The sequence below is a fragment of the Pelobates fuscus genome, chromosome 2, assembly GCF_036172605.1.
Source record: "Pelobates fuscus isolate aPelFus1 chromosome 2, aPelFus1.pri, whole genome shotgun sequence".
NCBI classification, from domain to species: domain Eukaryota; kingdom Metazoa; phylum Chordata; class Amphibia; order Anura; family Pelobatidae; genus Pelobates; species Pelobates fuscus.
The window spans coordinates 245,264,089-245,280,877 of NC_086318.1; the positions used below are offsets into that span (position 1 = coordinate 245,264,089).

Consider the following 16,789-nt stretch of genomic DNA (forward strand, 5'->3'; position numbering starts at 1 on the left):
TTTGTTATGACAGGTCTTGGAAAACTACGGTAACAGAAAAACAAATGTCAAATATAGTAAGTATAATGTAGGTTTTTGTTTCTGGAAAAAAATACATAAATTTTGGCTACTAGTCTATTACAGCACTGTACTACTGTTTTAGTGAGCCTTCTATATACCAACTGTAAAACAGTTAAAAAAAAAATGAAAATGAAAAAGGTTTTTGGCTATTTTAAAGTAAATTTGCAATTTCCTTATTCTTTCTCTTATTTGTTTACTGAATAAACTAACAGGGTTATTCACTGTGAACTCAAAAAGAATTTCCCCATGACAGCTATGTTTTCAGATTGATTTTGGCCTGAATGTTAAATTCAGTTTGAATTCCCAGTAATTCACACTTTAGTTTTAGTGTACTTTTAGAATGTACCTTTCATAGATTGAAAAACACTATATATGGTTTTAGAAAAAATGCTACCAAATGTATTTAAATATATGGTTCCTCCTCCATAAATCTATCAATTCTCGGCAGGGACCTCTATGCTATTGGCCGAGGATTGAGTGAGATGCAGACAGGCTGTCCTCCTGCACTCTGTCCCCAGCAAGTTACTCGGATAGAAGAGGACTAGAGGAGGACTTCCCTGCTTAAAGAAGTGTCCCCAAGCAGAGCCAATCACTTTGCAGTAGTGTAATACCCATAGATCTCCCAAAATGGTGGCGCTGGATTAAGTTGTTATAAATTAAGTATAGAAAGGCTCCTTAAGAAAATAATATACTTACTGCCTTTATGGAAGCAAAGATTACAAAGATGGTGAACACAGTGAACAAGAGGGTGTCACAGGTGGACTTTAATATATGTGTCATTGTATTTCTTCCATGTGGTCTGTAAGCTGACTGTGAGGTAACAGTCAGAGATAAACAGTAAAGACATACATGTTGATGGTTTTTTTCTAGCAAACACTACTGGAAAATAAACTTTTATTTATTTGTATTACTTTAACTGGCCTCTGCCCATAATGTATACTGTTTATCTACTTGTAATAAGATATTTGCTAAACATTTGATAATTTAATTTAATTTAATGTAAGGTTGATAAGAAGTTCCAGAGAAAATAATCAGTTAAACAATGCTATTGTCCGTGATTCACATTTCTCTATGTTGTATGTAAATAATATTTTATTTTGGGAATAGGTTCTCCTAGGAACCTATACTAGAAAACTCTAATGCTATATACCTTCAATGACAAGTGGAATCACAGACATGACTAATATGTTGTTATTTTTTGATACATTAAAGTTTGACATGAGGGCAGTTTGATCCCAGGAGCAGTAAAATAGCCTGGGGCATTTTTCAAATGCAGGTGGAAGATGAGTTATTATGAACAAGGTTTCTCCTTGACAGTGCTATCAGTTACTATACTGCATTTATTTGATACCATTTTTATTACAGTGTAGAGATATTTTTAGATAATCTAGACACGCTGTGAACAGTGTTAGGGAACATCCAAAATAGAATGAATTTAGCAAGTCAATGTAGAAATTAGCTAACCATTCCAGCCTAGTACGCACTTTACAATGTAAACACATTATATTAATAGCATGCATATATTCACACATCAGGATGGAAGAAAGACTAACTCAGAGGTACACAAGCGTAACAAAAATACTCCTGTATTAAAGAAACATTCTGGGCACCATACTCAGTCAAAATGAAGTTGTTATGGTGCCAGGTGGTTCCTTGGAGCTGGTCACCTTTAGGGGTTAAACCATTCACTAACAATTTAGCCCAGTAGTCGGAGTATGTCTGTGTTCCAGCACCTGATCTCTCTTTCCCTTGTCCTTAGGTTTGCTGAAATTATTCAAATCAGCCATGCTCTGCTAATTGGCTCGGTTGATATGAGAGTGGTCATATATTTTTTTAACCCCTTAAGGACCAAACTTCTGGAATAAAAGGGAATCATACTAAGTGGGTATTATACTGCCAACATCTATATGCCATTTTATATGAGTGCACATTAATGCTACTATACTTGCTGTATTATTCTTTGTGATTATATTACACTATCTGTGGTAATTGTTTTTTCTTTCATATCAAATATCTTCTAGATGTGAACAGACCACGTATCCCAAGTGGCTAGTGTATCACTAAAGCTATAGCATTTAAGCGTTGGGTTGCTCTGAAAAACTATGACTTACCAGCACTAATATGAAACTTAGAAAATATTTCCAGACAATGATTGCATTATTGATTATCTCTTCTCTTTTGCTTATTGAATGTACAAATCTATAAACTTCTGGGAAAACTATCTGCCATATGTTATTTCTTTATTAGTGCAACTACATCCTTTATTTTTCTACAATATCAAGTGCTGCGCAACAGAAGTATTCTAAATAATCGCCTGACCCTTTTTCTTAAAATTTGAAAGTCATGTAGATTACTTATTTCACCCCTACTTTAACATTACCATTTAGGAGACATGGCAATTGCACCCAAGGTTATAAAAGGTTGTTAACTCACTTTTTTACCCCACTTCGCGCCAGTCCTCATGCTTAAACTCCACCTCTTTGGCTGACATTATCGAGATCTTGTTTTGCCTTGCATGCGCTTTAGCCTTACAATGCTTTCCAATAGGAAAGCATTGGGAGACTAGTGCGCAGGAGAACTGAGTGGATCTTTCCCTGCGGTCCAGTTGGGCTGCTCTCTCATCCGGTGTGTGAGGGAGTAGTAATCTACTTGTAGCTCATCTCTGCTCCCTGTAGTGATGGAAGATCCGGAATGAAATCATAATACGGCTCCCGGCATTACTATACAGCGCAAGGGAGCAGAAATGAGCTACAGGAATATTACTGCTCCCTCGCACGCTGCCTCAGCCTGCCACCTCCATGATCCTCAGGGTGACTGGCCGGCTCCATGATTCCCCCATCCTGCCTTTCGCTAAAGGGCTTAAAATCCCTAGTCACCATGGCGACCTGACACCTGGGATTTGTCGAACCCTGGCTAAGTGATTCTTGTTCTTTTAAGGTTTTAGGCTAAAGTCTGAGATTCCCTTAAATTTTTCAGTTTTGAAGAACATTTGATTCATTAACTCACAAATTAGGGAGATTTGAGTTGTCTGTGTTCATGTATCCGTATTTTTTATAGGCCAAAGATTAAAGACTTTACAAAGGGCAGGACTATTTACACTGAACAATTATAAATGCAACACTTTTGTTTTTGCCCCCATTTTTCATGAGCAGAACTCAAACATCTAAGACTTTTTCTATGTACACAAAAGGCCTATTTCTCTCAAATATTGTTCACAAATCTGTCAAAATCTGTGTTACTGAGCACTTCTCCTTTGCCGAGATAATCCATCCACCTCACATGTATGGCATATCAAGATGCTGATTAAACAGCATGATTATTGCAAATGTGTGCCTCAGGCTGGCCACTGTACAGGGAAGATGGCAGACAGTGTGTACAGCGTCGTGTGGGTGAGCAGTTTGCTGATGTCAACGTTGTGGATCGAGTGGCCCATGGTGGTGGTGGGGTTATGGTTTTAAATTGTTCTTTATTTTGCATATAGAATGGTATTAGATGTAGATCATATGCACTGTTGCCTTCGCAGAGGCATAATAAATCCGAAAGTAGGCAAGTGTTGCATTTGGTCGCCTGCGCAGAGGCACAAAGAGCTACATTTATAGGCAATAGTAGATCAGTTGCATTTAACCAATGTCGGCCCAGTGCACTATACAGAAATAACTTGTTCTGGTTTGAATAACGGCTATTTACTAATACATAACAATAATGCTAGTGACAACAGAGTATGGGAGCTTATGGTGCTGTTAATTAACGGTACTAGTAATACAGATCTTCTGCGTGCTTAAAACTCAATCCAGAAAATAAAGAAAAATTTGCGGCCACATGTTAAGCTTGGATTACATTCGCCCTCTGGCCTAACTGTTTACCATGTGTTGAAGGAATTATGGTGTCGGGTAGCATATATTTGTATCAGCTAAGGCGCTGACATGCTGGTAACCTTGATGTAGTGTGGCAAATGGCAATCTGGTTATGGAGACCTTTTGACTTTGGTGAAGTAGGTCTAAATTAAGGTCTTTTGGTACACCTATTTTAGTAAGACATGGAGTTATACGGCAGACCAGAGATGCGTTTATCCACATACTTATCTTAAGCAAAAGCAATATCCTCGTCTACCATATGCATACTGGTTCACTAAAGGCTATGTGCCAAGCCGGTTTAGTTAAAGGCTGGCACTCATAACCTGCTATAATATTATCAGCATATGTTAAGGTCATTATTACATGGAGCAAGCTGATTCTTAACATTGGGTGACGTGATGGGGGTATAAACCTCCGGTTTTAGATCTATTGAGCATTACATTTACGAAAGAATAATCAATTAGGGATTATAGCAGCACAGGACTTTATAGTAATCGGGCAAGGGCCGTCTATGGCACAGCAGCAATATGTCCCCCAGCCCGCCGAGGCTCCATCCGTCTCCCCCATGCAGGCCACAGCCCGCCAGCAGGACTATCCATGGCTCTGTGGGCACTCAGAGGCAGGAACCATCCACATGACCCCCACACCTAGAGTCTATGAACCGCTTGCCTCCTGCACCTCCCCAGAACCTCTCAAGTCTCTGTGGAGCGTTTGCCCCCATGTCTCTCCTGGTGCCGGCCACACTCTTGGGGATGGTGCACGCCAGTCACGGCCACCGGTCCGCCGGACAGCCCGCCACCACCTGGACCACAGGGCTCACGGCATCAGGGACAAGTTCCTCCAGGGACCCCTCAGACCCGGAGGCCAGGGCACCCACTCCTCTTGCGGGCTGGTTGCCGGAGAATCCATCCGGAGGCTGGTAGCACCGAAGGCCACATGCTCTGTCCAAGCCGGATCCCCACGGTAGGTGAGTATGTTTCGCTGTGTCCCGTCTCAGAGCGGTCTGGAGCGCAATTAAATGGGTTCTAAACTGCCGATGGTGTCCTCTGCTGCGACTGTTCCCATAACAGTGTAGTCCAATCTTCTGACAGGCTGTTCAGCAGGCAGCCTTTGCCAGTATAGGCGATCGGCACAACACCAGACCGGGGATTCCCGCCGCCGTGAAGGCCGCCGCCATGAGGTCAGGATTACCCCCGCCGACCATAGGGGGGGAGCGGGGCCGCGCCGCCAGCAGGCACCGGCCGCGTAATGTCAGTCTCTCATCGTTGGCGTATAGGGTTCCTGCTCAATTGCCTCTCGAGGCTCCCAGTCGTGAGTAGGCCAGGGATAACCGCTCACACCTTCCAGTTTGCTGTTGGCGGTTATCGGGTGTCTTTCTGATGCTGGGGTTATGCTCATCGCCGGTATTGTGGAATTGTCGACTTTGGGGTGTTCGGCACCCACTTTTAGTGCCTCATTTATGTGCTCAGGTCTGGAGCTGATGCTCGTGGCTGCCAGTCGGCCCGGCCCCGCCCCCGTGGTGGGGTTATGGTATGGGCAGGCGTATGTTATGGACAATGAACACAGCCAGGGGATTGTTTCATTAATTTATAAAAAAAAAATGGGATTTCTCATAGAAATTATTACTTTTAACAAGTGCCTTTGAAATGGGATACTCCTTGTTCCTAAAGCACTTCAGCAAGATTTACTGCCTAATGGGTGTGGAGTGGTCCTTTAAATGACAGCAGGGCTTTACAATGCATGGACATCTGCAGGTCTATAAATTCCATCTTTATGGACTAAAAACACTAAAAATATATAAATAAAATACAAATGTTCTCTATGGGGTTAAATGACGGACTAAAGTAACCATTGTTTTGCACATTTGAAGAAAATGTATGAAAACCTTAGTTTACACATCTTACAGAAATAATGTGCCGTTTGAAGCATGGTATTTTGTGTTTAATTCATATTATTTATTTTTTTTATTACAGACTACTAAAAACAGTCTGTTTGGTCTGTCACTAAAGGTAACTATTTTTTAATTTAAACTAAAATTATAAATAGATCTTCTTCTGGGCTTCTACTTGCTTTGTAGTTCTCACCGGTTAAGATGAAATAAGTATGTTATAAAAACCAACACCTTCCTACACAACGCCTTCTTCTGGAACAGACAGCAGGCATTTTATGGAACTGTGAACAGCTTAGCTAGAACGATACACTGTGAAATACAAGGAACATTTTGTTGAGAAAACTTGACTTTTGGTGCAAAGGACGTATCATTTATTAATCTCTTAATATAGGATGAAGACTGGTAGAGTGCATTTCTTTTGGCAACAATGACATTAACTGGGCTATTTTAATTCATGTGAAATAAAATTCTCTTTATGCTCTGCAACAAGAGATTCAACAAGAACATAGCTATTTTTAGACACGGATAAAATATCCAGGCTGACAAATAATGAAATCATGGGGTCTCCTGTGAAATAAGACCTCACTGAATGAAAACGTTTTGTCTTTGCTGTTTTCCGTGTATGTCATAATGATGTTGAATGCATGCTGTAAATTGGTTGTATTTGCATTAATGGCAGGGTTGATAGAAGACCCTTGCTCCCATCTGTAATAGCTGTAGATGACAAGCTATGCATGGTTGAATCCATTTAGCTCACAGCTGCTGTCTATTACATTTTTATTTAACTTTTTTTTTTATTAAGATAAGATTGGTACTTTTGTAGCAATACAATACATTCCATATAATTTCAATACAACGCAAATGAGTATCTTTCAAACTAAAAGCAACAGTCAAAATACAAAAAATACACTGGCACATAAATATGAGTAAACACCATCTCACTCCTTCCAAATGACACCAAACGACTTTTGCTTAATGAAGTGGTTTTGCTATATAGAGTATGCCTCTGCAGTCTTACTGCTCAATTCTCTGCCATTTAGAAATTTAAAAAGAGCAAACTCTGTTTAATTTAGAATTTAGGACAATGGAGGAGCCTCATGTATGTAATTAAAATTCAATTTACAGGGCAGGAGAGAAAAACTTCTAAAGTAAGTTAACATGTAACTGAAAACGAAACCCTTTTTTCAGGACTGCATAGACAGAAACAAAAATGATTTAACTCATAAGTGGCAGAGAATTGAGAAGTGAGATGTCACGTGTATTTATAAACAAAACTGATTATTAAAAGGGTCACTATAACTTCAAGTGCATGATCTATACACCAAAACTGCTTAATTAAGCTAAAGTTGTTTTGGTGACTACAGTGTCCCTTTAAGTATAGAAAAAATAAACCACACAAGGTAGACAAAAGGAGTCAAATAGGTACATTAGGATAACAATGGTAGGGGGCAAGAAAAAAAACACAACAACAAACAAAACTTGTCTAATAAACATGAAACATTTTAGCAATAGGTAATACTAAATATATTGCATCCACACTTTATTATGGGCAGAAATATTGCCCTTCAAGTCAGCCATCAGCCGTCATCTACTCCATGCTACATATAACGGTAATATTATGTATTAGTAGAGTGAAAGCGGGAGCTGGTTACTGTATAGATTTTATAGGATAACTGAATCACTGGGCTCATCAGTCATTGGCTTACCACATAGCAAAATCCAAACCAAATGAAAAAAGTGGATGCATAGACATTCACACCACAGATCAAGGAAATATATATATATATATATATATTTATATATATATATATTGGAAAAATAATTACTGGATATCCTTGCCTGACCATTTGTGCATCCTCTTTTCTTTTAGTTTGGATTTGTACTGACTGGAGGGTCCCCAGTGGAAAGCAGCGGTTCCTGGAAATCTACAGCCACACCCAATTAATGTGAACTGTTTTGCCAGTTGGAGTTCCCAGTTGATAACTTATTACTACATAACAATGCTAGTTTTGGGTAAGATTTAATAGTCGAGTAATTGACTAAGCAGAGCAAGTCCCACAAAGCTGCAATACTGTTACACATTCACCACAAATAAGTACCATTGCTACATCTTTAACAACAAAGTGGAGAGAGACCTGGGTAGGTGTAGCTAAGACTCACCGTATCTAGGTACCATTTTGAAATTCATTTATAGCTATTTTCATTTACTGTAGTTCAGTTAGATAGCTTATGAGGATTTTCAATAGTCTTCCTTCAGGACTCATCCAAGCTCTCACCCAGTTCTATCTCCCACAACATCTCAAAATACACCGTACCGTGTTTCAAGCTGGACTGTAACAAATCCTGAACACTGGACATAGCTCCTCTTTCAGAATCATGATATTTAAAAGCCTTCCCAAACACAAGCCTTTCCAAAAATCAATACTAATAAACACAGCTCCAGATCCGGCATACACAGCTGTTATAGGTTACTTCCAGTTCTGGTCTATCCCTGGTTATATCTATAAACATAATGTGTGATTTCGATAACTACCTCTCAAAATCATGTATTCTACACTGGCAATGAAAGACTTGGTTTCCAGTGATCAGTCTCATCAGATAGTTGTGAGAAGATAGACCTATATATCTTCCCTTCTTCCATAAACTATTAGATTGGGCCATGGTACTCCAAAGGTGCCCCTGTCATCCATACTCAAGTCAACCCAGAGTAGGTTTCAGATATGGAGTGGGAAACAGAAATACAAAAATTAATTTCTTGGTCAACCCAATGGGGGATACCTATGTATGCATTCTATTCCAAAGCTGGAGCAAACAGTGCAGCCTTATAAAACAAGAGAGGCTTGGAACACCCAAACATCCCCTATATTTTGAGAAAAGAACTACACTTGGGCATAGTCTTGCTCTCTTAGACAAAAAAGAAATGATTTTGTAGATGAGGTCGCCCGTATTTATCGCACTGGAACTGTTCTAAAGAGGTATATTGTATTCTTGGAAACAACATCAACTGCAGTGAATGATCCCTGTCTACCAGCAAAATGTAAAGCTTCCATCTCTTCTGAAGATTATTACATTTGTTAATGTGCAAAATTATAAAAGGACAATATACCACAAGATTATGGCATCAATTTAAAGGAACACATCAACTACTTAATTAGAATTCCTGGCACCAGCTTCCCTTTTAGGGTTAAACGCCAGTCTTTAATCCAGCACAAATTAGCTCTGCCCCTGACTTTCCGCTTTGTCTCTGATACTTAAAACAGGAAGCCTCATACAGCCTCGGACAGGGGTGCCACTGATTGGTTGAGAGTGTTAACTTTTTTTCCAATGCCATTTTTATGAATGCGAAGCTACTAATTGGTTTAGAGCATTAGCTGACACTCTCAACCAATCAGCAACACCTCTGTTTAACGTTTCCTTTATTTATATTTACTATATATTCTTCCCTGTGATGAATTTCAATATCTGGGTGCAGCCATTATATTCTCCTCTGCCTATGATGTCTGTTTGCCTTTCTGTGGTGTTAAATTTACTGATGGATTGTAGATCGATTTGATTGGCAACTGAATCAGAAACTTGCTTTAAAAGTGATACTATAGACACTATAGCTATTTCATCTGAACTTCTCTGGCACTGTCCCTCCATTCTGTGTTTAACCATATTTTAGAAGATTAACACTGTAGCAAATCCCCTGTACCCTTCCTTGGTATCTCCACTGGAATATCCCTCAAGCTGGAAGAAAGCACTGTTTAGTGTTAAAGCCCTTACTCCCCCACACTTGATGTTGGGACAATGACAACTTTTATTGGTGACAATGCAACCTTTTATACACAGACCTGTCTTCACTGATAATATAGGCAGTCCATCCCTGGTGTCTCTGTGTCTGGGAGATTTAATTCTATAGCACTTAAACTAATTATCTCCAGGACACACAGCACAACATACAAAAAAAAACATGAGGAAAACAACCCCGAGCCCCACATGTGATATATTCTTGGAAAGATCTGATCCGAGCACCCATTTTGGCAGAAGAGAGCTTGGATCCACAAAGAATTGGGAAAACACCACGGTGACAGCGTTTTTTATTGGACATTTGATACATCCTGGTAAAATCAGTTTCACAAGTTTAGTGCAGACGATCAGCGGTGTTCGGGCGTCGAGTGTATGGAAGTAAGATCAGGCAGACTAACTCACGAACACTGCTTCTTTTCTAAACATTTCTGGAGAGCGCTGTTCGGTAGAATTGTTCGCACAAACTAGGTGAACAATCACTACCTAGAAACCAGAGAATCTGTTTGGTATTTATTTGGTTTTGGGACTTCCGAAAGTGAGTTTTCTTAGTGAACGATTTTGGGCAGCAGCCACATGTTTTGTCGGTCAAAACTTTACTCCGGTTGCAATTTGGCTGTGTTCGTGGGATCTGAGCGCTATTTGGACACTTCAGGCACTCAGATCCAGGCTATCCGAGGATATAGAACTTGTGGGGGTCCCTTGTAATATTGTGTGTGTTTTGCGATGTGTAATATTTTGTGCATTGTACCTCTGTGCCTGGGAGATAATTAGTTTAAGCAGAGTCTGTATTGAATTATATTGAATTGTATGAAGACCCCCTGCTGGGAGTCTGTGTATAAATTTCATGTACCATGCCCCATTAAACCAGTTAACTCCAAGCATTAAGTCTGGGCTAATATCTGTGGGGGAAGGCTATGATCACTCAGCTCGCTATAATCACAAAGCAGCTATAATCACTCCACAGCTATACTCTCTGCAGAAGAGCTTTTATAACTGTAATCTGGATACAAGACCCTGTTCGTGGGTGGGAAGCAACGGCGAGACCCCAGCCAAGCAGCGGTGGCTAGGGACTGAAGTGCTGATCATGTCCCGGTGATAGCTAGGGAGCGTGCTTGGCGGAGGTTCCCAGCCGGGGTATTAAATGTAAAGCTGTATTTTTGTTTGTGTGTGCGCTGTTCCTTTAACTGTATTTTGTTATAGTTGTTTAGGAATGTTTTTAGGGACACAAGCCAGGTACTGCCACAAGCCACAAACACTACAAAGGGTCCCTGGCTACCTAAAGCCTTGCAACTACTAAAAGTATGACTAAGCAATGATTACAGACTTCCTTCTATCTACAATAATCCATACAAGCATTTGGCACTGTGATAGGCTGAAACCAGTCAGCTGACAGTCTCAGTCAACAACAGCCACCCATTGCTGCTAAGGCTAATGCTTCCTCAAGAAGCAAAGAAGGTATGGGTGGGGATTCTCGTTTATCATTAAACATTATTTAATGCTGAATGGAAGGACGATTCCAGGGGATTCCAGATACTGTAGACCAGCCATGTCAAACTCGCGGCCCACAACTAATATTTATGCGGCCCGCAGCAAGGGAGCACTGAGTGTAAGCTCTCCCTGCTCAGCTCCCCGCAGTGATACTGGGAGCCGGAATATGACGTCATTCCAGCTCCCGGCATCACTGTGGCGCGCCCCTCTGCCTGCCTGTCCAGCAGCTCCACTAGACCCCATGTTAGAAACCAACCCAGTCTGTGTGTATGGCTGTGTGTGTGTGTGAGTATGTATGGCTGTGTGTGTGTGTGTGAGTATGTTGTATGGCTGTCTGTGTGTATAGGTGTATGGATGTCTGTGTGTATAGGTGTATGGCTGTCTATGTGGTGTATGGCTGTGTATGTGTATGGCTGTCTGTGTGTATAGGTGTATGGCTGTGTGTGTGTGTATAGGTGTATGGCTGTGTATGTGTATGGCTGTGTGTGTATATAGGTGTATGGCTGTGTGTGTATGGCTGTATGGCTGTGTGTGTGTTTGTGTGTATGGCTGTGTATGTGTGTTTGTGTGTATGGCTGCCTGTGTGTATAGGTGTATAGCTGTGTGTTTGTATGGCTGTGTATGGCTGTGTGTGTGTATGGCTGTGTGTGTGTATAGGTGTATGGCTGTCAGTATGTATGGTTGTGTATGTATAAGACTGTATGTGTCTGGCTGTCTGTGTGTATAAGTGTATGACTGTGTGTGTGTATAGATGTATGGCTGTCTGAGTGTATAGGTGTATGGTGGTCTGCGTGTATGGCTGCCTGCGTGTATGGCTGTCTGCGTGTATGGCTGTCTGCGTGTATGGCTGTCTGCGTGTATGGCTGTGTGTCTGTCTGTCTGTCTGTCAGCGAGTCTGTGTGTGTGTGTCTGTGAGGGAGCTTGTGTGTCTGTCAGTGAATGTGTTTGTCTGTGAGTGTATGTGTGTGTCGGAGTGATTCTGTGTGTATGTCTGTCAGTGAGTGTGTCTGAGGGTTTCAAGGAGTAATGGGAGGATCCGATTTTTTAAAGTGCGGATGGGGCCATTGGGGGGTAGGCCAGAGGCCGGAATCCGGACACTGCTTGTTGGCTGTTTTTTTTTTTTTTTTTCAACAGGGGCAGGGGTTTAGTAGACGGGGGACTGGGTTTTAGTAGACAAGGAGGGGCTAGGATTTAGTAGACAGGGGGGGGGCTGGAGTTTGGTAGCCGAGGGGGGCTCTAGTTTAGTAGAGGGGGTGAAAATCTATGGGGTTTTCTTGCGGCCCACATAAACTTAAATCTTTGTTTATTTGGCCCTTGCTAGCCTTTGAGTTTGACATGCTTGCTGTAGACACTTCAATTAAAAATTATATCCAGCACTCCTTTTAGTTTAAATTGATATACCTTTATTAGCAACCCACAAACAGCAATGTTTTGTGTAAGTGTTTCAAACTTGAAAAGGGGTGCAAATAAACGGACATCAATTTAAACTACAAAGATCATGCTGCACATAATGAGCAGACTCACCCACAAAAGATGTGGGCCCTCCCACTGCCAGGCTGCCAGGCAAAACCTCAGCCTTCAGGACCATGGAGGAAGCGCTGCTGAAGCTTACAAAGACAGCTAAAGTGGGTGGCAGGAAATTAACAAATCTGAACATTCATTGCAAGTCCATTGAAGTAGGACATTTGAGCGATCTATAATTTTCACTGCGTACTGCTTTATTTCCTAATCAGGTTCAGCTATATAAAGAAATTATATGCAACAGATTAAACTCTAAACAAGCATGGGGTTTGAATGGTGCATTCTTTAAATGATACATAATATAATAAAACACAAAACAACATCTTCACCTCAATATGTTTATTTTGATAAAACTTAAACATTTGGAGAATGGCTGTGAACTTTTATTATGGATTTCACAATTCCAATCAACATCCTTAATAATAATAAAAACCATATATTTTAACCAAAACCAAAATACTGTAAACCATTAATCATCTCCAGGCTATGCCCTCTACAGCCAGGAGCCATATATATATATATATATATATATATATATATATATATAAAATCAAAATAAACCAATCCACCCTCCTGTGATGCCCAGGAGGGTGACTTATATCCCAGAATAAGGTCACAACAAAAATTCATAACTGAAGGGAAGGGTGGGTGGGAGCTGCAGCTCAAAAAATACTTACAAGCAGCCAACCGTGTTAATTGTCTGGCACAAGTTGGGGTAAACGATTTTGGCGCCTTTGAATTTATACCGAGAAATTCAAGCTGCTAAATGCCTCACACCGCAATCCTCCAATCAAAGCATCAGCCCTGAGCACAAGCTTCCCGCTCAACTAACCGCTCGCCCTGCCCTGCACCTAACCCCCGGCTCGACCTGCTTCTAAACAGTCTGACAATACTTACCCACCGGCCTCTGCTACATCAAACCTCATGAGGCCCGGCCGACAAACTCAAGGTTGGTAGCAGGAATTTACAGGAAACACACCTCAAAATGAACTACTCAATGTCCAAGTCAAGAGGGGACTCAGTCACCAGTTAAAGCAGCACGATCTGCCTAATGTGGCATGACGGGTTTGTAGAGAACTGTGGTAATGATTCACTGATTGTACATCATATATACACGTTTGAAAGTGATGCATAATTTTGTATTTTTTTTTAAGAACTACTGTTCAGATATTCAAACCATAAGATTCATATTTATGGTGTTTTTCTTTACATATTCAGCTCAAGTGAGATGTGAAATGGGCCCACCCTCATCATTTGCAAGGGGTAATTACATCAGTCATATTACAAACATCTCAACCCACATTAGTGACAGAAGTCATTTGCCAGATACGCAGCATGTTTCCAATGCTAGAGTTATCCTACAATTTAATTGACTACAAGACCAAATAACACTTTAATGTATAAAGAATTGTTGTGGGATAAAGTTATAAAAGTGCAGCAATTGACAGGCATATCCTATTAGAATCCATGTTAACCTTGGAACTTTTTCCTCACAAATGCTCATAATGCAGTCATCAGAAAATCCCAACAACATTATTTATCTAGCAAAAGTGATTGCATATATCTAGGTGTGCATTACATTCTGCGAGTATATCTATATATATTTGAAACTGATCATACATGTTTTAAAGAATAAAAATACATTTTTAAAAATTACATACACTAATATATATATATATTCACACACATATACACGCACATACACATGTATACACACGTAAAATTTTGACAAAAAATATTATTACTGTCATAATGTTTAGAAATGTGTTCCTCGTATAATTTTTTATATCAATAATATGCATCCAAAATGCTAAAATCTCTTTGGCATTTACACAGGATTTGAATAACCAAACAGGGATAATGCCATATGTTGCAGCCAACATATTCAATGGCTGCACAGCTTTAATATCCACTGGAAAAAAAGTCAAACTTTGAGAGATTAGAATTTACTGGGTACCAACAACGCACATTTGTCACCCTTAAATCGATAAACACTGTGTGACACACAAGGAAATATTTGAAACCATACAGTATTAAAAGGTGCTGTATCATCACAATGAAAGGGAAATAAGAGCACATGTACAGGAAACCAGAGCTTTACTCAGGAATCATCCACCCATTATCCCATCCTAATGAGCATTTCTCATCAGATGCCTGACTCCATGCAAACAATAGGATGCCTCATGTACTCAATTTCAGTTCAAAACCAGACATGACTGCAGAGAACTCAAAAAAATAATAAAGATAAAAAACACTGCTTTGTTTGAAGTTTACTAAAAAACAATTCTCAGTAAAGCAACATACATTTATATAAAAGCACAACTCCTGTCACTCTGTAATCCCAGTAACCATAAAACGAAATGAAATAAGAAATAATAGAAGACAGCACACCCTGGCTAAGTATGATGTGAGTTGCAGTCAGATCATGGAAAGCCAGAGGACTGCTACCCATAAAGCTCATCATGCAAATGCAAAGTATCTGTGCTTGCTTACCAGTAGCATCCATCTGTATGATGTATCCTGAAGTAAGCCAGTTGTGTGGAGTGACTGGCTGCTATTGCCTGTGTCTTCTTAATGGGCTGATTGCCCTTCCTCTGTGACTAGCAAGCTTTGCAGTGCACACGCTCCTTGCCTTTACAGCAGCAGACACAACAGCAGGAAATTTAGATCTCCAAGGATGACAAAACAGCCATTATCTCCATTATAGGCTGATTAAAGCAGTCTGAGCCCATTGAGTAGGTACTCGAAGAAGCCCTATGGATTGAGTTCTATTCTGAGCAAGTATAACAGAGAAAGCAGGGGGTGGGGGGGAGATGAAGCTGGAGGAATCAGCTTTCCAGTCCTATCAAAGAGAAGTCAGGGCTAAACATAGGTATCTGAAGCATAGAATCTAAGAGCTTAATGGCCCGAGCCTGAAACAGAAACACAATCAATCAGAAGATGCTGATCTATACATTGGGACATCAATTGGATTAGTAGCCAGGCCTGGGAATAAAAAGCAAAAGTAACAAGGTTGTACCCCAAGGGCAGTTAACCAATATTCTCTCTGAAATAACTGAATAATCCATGTTGTCAGGGCTATTAGCAGACATCTAGCTACAGTCCTCGCTATGTTCTATTTATTAGTATTGGGTACAAAACTGGTGACACATTTAAAACACACAGAAAATAAGGTGTCTTTTGGTGCGCCTTATCAGAATTACAATTATTATATAGCGCCAGCATATTCCGCAGCGCTGTAAAGTAGCTAATCAAGACAAAATTTCATTTTAACAAAACATGCATGACATACGGAAAGAGGGCCATGCCCAAACTGAGCTTACAGTGCTCAACAACAGTTTATTTATAAGCAGAGAATTGTGGCCAAACTGAAAATTCATTTAAGCAAGTTGGAACATTACTCTAAAATAACTGTATTGAAAATATGGTTATCTTGGCCTTAAAATGTCTAATTTATTATTTAATAATTAATAACTGAATTCTAGTGCATTGAAACCCAAACTGGTAAATCTAGCTAAAATGTCTGTTTAGGAAAAAAAAATCTCCAACACGGTCATTTACAAAAGTGATAAAGTTATAATTCTGCTACCCTGATCTTCAGTTTGAATAGTTACTTTAGTAAATAAACCTACAAGTCTGCTACGATCACATCTTTGCTTTTTAGCCTATTTTTAGCTTCCATTTCAATTCACTACATATCACTATTTAGTAAATAAATTCCAGAAAATAGTAGTGACCAGAACACTGATAGGATTAATCAGAGCCGGATTATGGCTGCCCAGGGTTTTAGGTAGGATGTCACATTGGGGCTCCATCCTAGACCCCTTGGCTCTGTTTTCTAAGTATTGTGTGTGGGGAGACTATGTGTTGTATTTGTGTAAGAGTGCTGTATGTGGGGGTGGCTGAGTGTGCCTTTGTTTGCTGGTTGTGTGTTGTGTGTGTAGTTGCTGAATTTAATGGTCGGAGGAGTCGAAGTGTTGTGTTGCTTTCCTTAATTTTGATCTTTCAGTAGCTTAGCAGATAACGGCTAACACCAGCACTTTTTAACTTCATGACCTTTTGTTCATTCCCCAAAGCGAGTAATGGGAGTCTGAATTTAAAAAATTAACAACATTTTCAGACGAAAAATTTGGTTAGTCCAAAACAATAATTTCAACAAACTGAAATTAGAAAATTAACAAATTGA

General features: G+C 40.1%; 1 protein-coding gene across 1 annotated transcript in view; it reads right to left on the minus strand.

Moving 5' to 3' along the window:
• The window catches only part of PHACTR2 (phosphatase and actin regulator 2), a 253,511-nt gene extending 238,159 nt beyond the window's left edge, over window positions 1-15,352 (minus strand). The window contains exon 1 of the mRNA XM_063443313.1: window positions 15,097-15,352. Within this exon, the coding sequence (XP_063299383.1) occupies window positions 15,097-15,109 (13 nt within the window). The 5' untranslated portion in view covers window positions 15,110-15,352. The remainder of the gene's footprint in view (window positions 1-15,096) is intronic.
• Window positions 15,353-16,789: the final 1,437 nt, after the last annotated feature.